Raw genomic sequence first — 4,330 nt, 5'->3', positions numbered from 1 at the left:
TCAGAGGGGAAAAGGTGGGGGCGGGAGGGGAACAGCCCCCAGCCAGCCCCGCCTCCACCTTCCCCAGGCCGCCTCTACCAGAAGTCCCGGCGGTGGTAAGAGTCGGGGTCACAGTACTTCGTGACGACCACTCTGTTGGCGAACTTGCGGCCCGTCAGACCCTGCATAGCTTTCTGGCAGTCAAACACAGAGGTGAACTCCACGAAGATCTGTGGGAACAAGAGGCGACTGTGAGCAAGGCTCCTCCCAGCACGCCAGTCCACCCAAACCAGGCCTTGTGCAGGGCCAGGGTATCCCCTCAGACGGCCCAAAGCCAAAGGAGGGCACAGAGCAGAGCTCGAGTAAGCTAGGGGTTCGAGAACCACGCTGAGCGGGGACAGAGCTGCAGGCCCAGGCCGGTGGGTGGGGCACTGAGGCTCGCCCCTCAGACCAGCCAAGGCGCCCAGCTGTGTACTCCACACTGATCATCAGGGCCAGAGCCCCCAAGCCACCTGAGGGCCGTGCCCTCCCCTGACAACAGATGAAGGAAAAGAAACACAGCAATTAATATTCAAGCCCTGGCTGAAGTAAACAAACTATTCTAGCTTCTAATCTTGTTTGAACTCCCAGTTTATTGGAAACGGAGGGAGAACAGTGGTGAATCTGCAATATGTAACATTCTGCACAACACATGACTCTGGTTTTTCAACAAATAAAATGGCTTACCAAAAAAAGTGTTTGGGGGACGGGACCAGCGGTTAGCATAACAGCTATGTCACTGGACTCCCATTAGTCCACTGCAGTTTGAGTCCCAGACTCGGTGGCTTCAACTCACACCGGGCGCTATGTGTGTGCGTGCCCAAGATCCAGAGAGTAGAATGGAGAAGGGACTGTGGCATGGCCATCCCCCCTGGGGGCTGATTTCTCACTTTCTATCTTTGTCTCTCTTGCAAATGCATGGGCCCTATAACAAAAACCTCTCAAAAAAAAAAAAAAAAGTGAGGAGAGGAATGCAACTGATAAATTAGAAAACAAATTCTGTAACCAACCTCAAGGTGCAGACCTTGTTGGGCTTTTAAAAAAAAATGCTTTCAGGACATATGAGCATGTATCAGCCCAGTACTAAGGAGTGAATGTCACTTTTGTTCAGGTAATGACCATGTGGCTTGTTTTAAAAAGTCATCTGGTTGAAACAGGTGCTCCATCCGGCCACTGTCCCCAGGGACAGTGAGCCACCTCTGGAGCCATCTCAGAGGAGCAACTCGAGGCACCTCCTGGCGAGAAAAGATCGGGACGCAGCTAAACTTACAGCACACGCACAGCTGGAAGTTCCCCAGGCCTGAAACACGGGGGTGAAAATTAAACACATCTGAGTGAATACTCTTAAGACATTCCACAAAAATTAAGAATGAAGAAATATTGGTAACTTAGCAGAAGCCCATGGCATGGTGGTTAAGGTGGCTGGACCCTGCGTGGCCAACTGTGCAGATCAACTCCCAGACCCTGCAGCTTAGAGACATGCTAGACACGTGTGCACGCCCAAAATCCCAAAAGGAGGGAAGAGTAAAGGGACTGCGGTATGACCATACTGGGGGAGGGGCTTCTCCTCCCTCTGGTTAAAATGTAAAATGAACACAGCATGGTAAGTACAAGCTGGCTGCCAAGCACTGGGTACGATACCAATAACCCGTCTCTCTACTCTGAAGTACGTATGAGAAAACCTCCAATAAAAAGTTCAACAACAAAAATGAGATGGTCAGCTTTAAAAACTCAAAACAGTTCAACTGATTCCGGAGGCCAGGCAGGTCTCCATGCCCCACCCCAGACCTTGGCTCAACTGCTTTGAAGCTGGCTCCTCTCCCCTCCCAGGCCCAGCGCCCTGCGTGCTCAAAAGTCCATGATAAAAATATGTAGTCTACTACGATTTATTAACACATTATAAGTTAAGACTTGTTCTGTCTTAAATTTAAGAAATAAAATACACAAGTGAAAAAAATTAAGTACAAAACAATAAACAAGAAAGTGGCCTTTTTTTTTATTTCAAAACCTAACTCAGACCATTTTTTTTACGAGGCGGCACATGTTTTATTGTTGTGACTTTATCTATATACTGTGTAACTAGTTTGTTTAATATGGGAGGAGGGGTTTGCTATAGGGCTTATGCACTTGCCAAAAAGACAGAAAGCAAGAAATCACCCCTTGGGGGTCAGCCAGGCCGCAATTCCTTCTCCTCCATTCTCCTCTCCGGATCTTGGGCACACACACCCACGTGCCCGGCATGAGTTTAAGTCACCGAGTCTGGAACTCAATCGCAGTCAATTACATGGGAATCCAGCAACATAGCCATTACACCAATTGCTAGTCTCAATTTTGTTTTAAATTTTAACTAAATGTTTATGTGCTATTTTACCATAGGGTTGGCACGGCCACGCCCTGTGCTATTTTAAAACAAAACAATTTTTTTGGCCAGCAGGTGGCATGGTGGCTAATGCTGGACACTCTCACATGGCCGACCACTGTGCAAGTCCTGGGCCTGAGAGGGGTCTCACTTTACCCCTCTGTCTCTGTCTCTCTGTTCAAATTAAAATAAGTGAATGAATAAATAAAAACTTCATGTGCCCCCCCTGAGATGCTGGCTCCCCCTCTCCAGCCTTGCCAACCCCCACCCCCACCCCCACCCCCTGCCAGCCAGATGGGTTCCTCCAGGAGCCCCAGCCTCACAGTGGAACACAGACAGGCCCAGCTGATTCCTACACATCCCAGTTGGGACGTTCAGCACCTCCCTCACCCCCAAACCTGCTCAGCACCCTTGCTACTCACCTGCGTAGCCCTCACTGGCCTTCTCGCCCCTCCCTGCACACCCAACAGTTGCTGAGGGCTGGGCATCCCACAGGCTAAGCCCCTCACAAAGTGCCCCAGGACTCTCGAAAGCGCCACCCTGCTCACACTTGGACCCTCCCTAAGTCATCTTCCAAGGACAGCCAAGAACACTCTAAAGTGGAGCCACAGCCGGGCTCTCTCCCTGAAGACCCAGCACCCCAGAAAGCAGCACACACTTCTACTCCAAGCTGGCCTGGGGAGCTGGCCCCTGGCCACTACTGCCGCCGGTCCCTGTCAGCTCCACTCCGCTAGCCGGAGCTGCCTTGGCTGTTCCCACAGCTGTCCTGACGGCAGACCCTGAAGGGACAGGCCAGTGCCTGCGCGGTCTCCATCCCACCCCACACCTTCCCAGGAGGGGCCCTCTGTCTGGCAGCCTTCCGACAGTTGCTGTGTCTGTGGTTCCCTCCCCAAGCTCTCAGCTGTGTGGGCCCGGCCGCATCACGCCTTCTGCGCCGAACACCACAGAGCCCCGACAAAGACCCTCGGCCTGCTCTGCTCTCACTGGGGACAGCATCTGCCACCTCCTGTCTGACCACCCTCCAGACCCCGCCCCAGGCTGTCTGACCCCGTGACCCAGGACTTGGGCTGCATGAAGGCAGACGGAGCTTCTGTCACTGCTCAATCTTCAGGGTCCAAACCAGAGCCTGGCACAGTGAGAACTCCGCAAACAAGCCCAGTCGGCAGACGGGTGAATGACAGCAGGTCCCACGCCCTGCCTCCGCCTCCCAGGGCAGAGTGACACCTGGAGGCCGCCCGACTCAGTGGGCTGGAAACGAGGCTGCAGGGCCTGTGCTTCCTGCGACCATCACCCACGAGCCGTCTCCTGCCACGATGGCTCAGGGCTGGGGAGACGGGCTGGCACAGGCACAGGGGACGCGGGTGCGTCAGCACTTCCCTCCCAGCTCAGGCGGCACACAGGCCTACGCAGTCACAGGAGGAGGCAGCGGCAGAGCCACGTTCTGCACCGAGGGTGCTTCTGCTGGAGTTCAGTTCCCGGCCGGGGCACATGCTCTCTAGCACCCGACATCTCACGTGCAGACCCACCCTGAGGCGTGCATGCAGGAGTGGAGAAAGAGAAGAGCAAGAGCGTAGAGAGGGGCAGGGAGGGCGCCAAGGGAGAGGTGCGCCCAGGGCCTGACCTTTCCGCAGCCGGGCACCTCGACGCCGTCCACGGGCCGAGGGATCTCGATGGACTTGACCAGCCCATACTTGCTGCACTCGTCCCGCACGTCCTCCACGATCTCCTCGTACTCCTCATCGTCCAGCAGCTCCTCGGGCAGCACCATGTTCATGAGGCACAGCACCTCGGTCGGGTGGCCGCCCATCTGCACCTGGGAGCTCATCAGGCCCGGCACTTGCAGCGTCACGGGCGTCTGGTTGATGGTGCTCTGTGGGCCAGGGAGCAGGCAGGGCGTCACGGGGGGCCCGGGCCAGACTCCCCCCGGGCAAGCCAGTGGCTGGCGCCCGCTGA

At 55.1% G+C, this 4,330-nt stretch overlaps 1 protein-coding gene across 2 annotated transcripts in view; it reads right to left on the bottom strand.

The window, feature by feature from the left end:
* Positions 1-6: 6 nt before the first annotated feature.
* The window catches only part of U2AF2 (U2 small nuclear RNA auxiliary factor 2), a 16,823-nt gene continuing 12,499 nt past the window's right edge, over positions 7-4,330 (bottom strand). Inside the window, exons 12-13 of one of the 2 annotated variants that reach the window (XM_027772601.1) lie at positions 3,999-4,247; positions 7-209 (exon numbers count right to left, since the gene is read on the bottom strand). In XM_027772601.1, coding sequence (XP_027628402.1) covers positions 75-209; positions 3,999-4,247 — 384 coding nt within the window. In that variant the 3' untranslated portion in view covers positions 7-74. The remainder of the gene's footprint in view (positions 210-3,998; positions 4,248-4,330) is intronic. The other variant, XM_027772602.1, reaches the window with a different exon arrangement.

The sequence above is a fragment of the Tupaia chinensis genome, unplaced genomic scaffold (genome assembly GCF_000334495.1).
Source record: "Tupaia chinensis unplaced genomic scaffold, TupChi_1.0 Scaffold000286_1, whole genome shotgun sequence".
Lineage (NCBI taxonomy): Eukaryota > Metazoa > Chordata > Mammalia > Scandentia > Tupaiidae > Tupaia > Tupaia belangeri.
The sequence above is the reverse complement of the archived record's forward strand: the minus strand, read 5'-3'. Positions and strand labels throughout refer to the sequence as shown.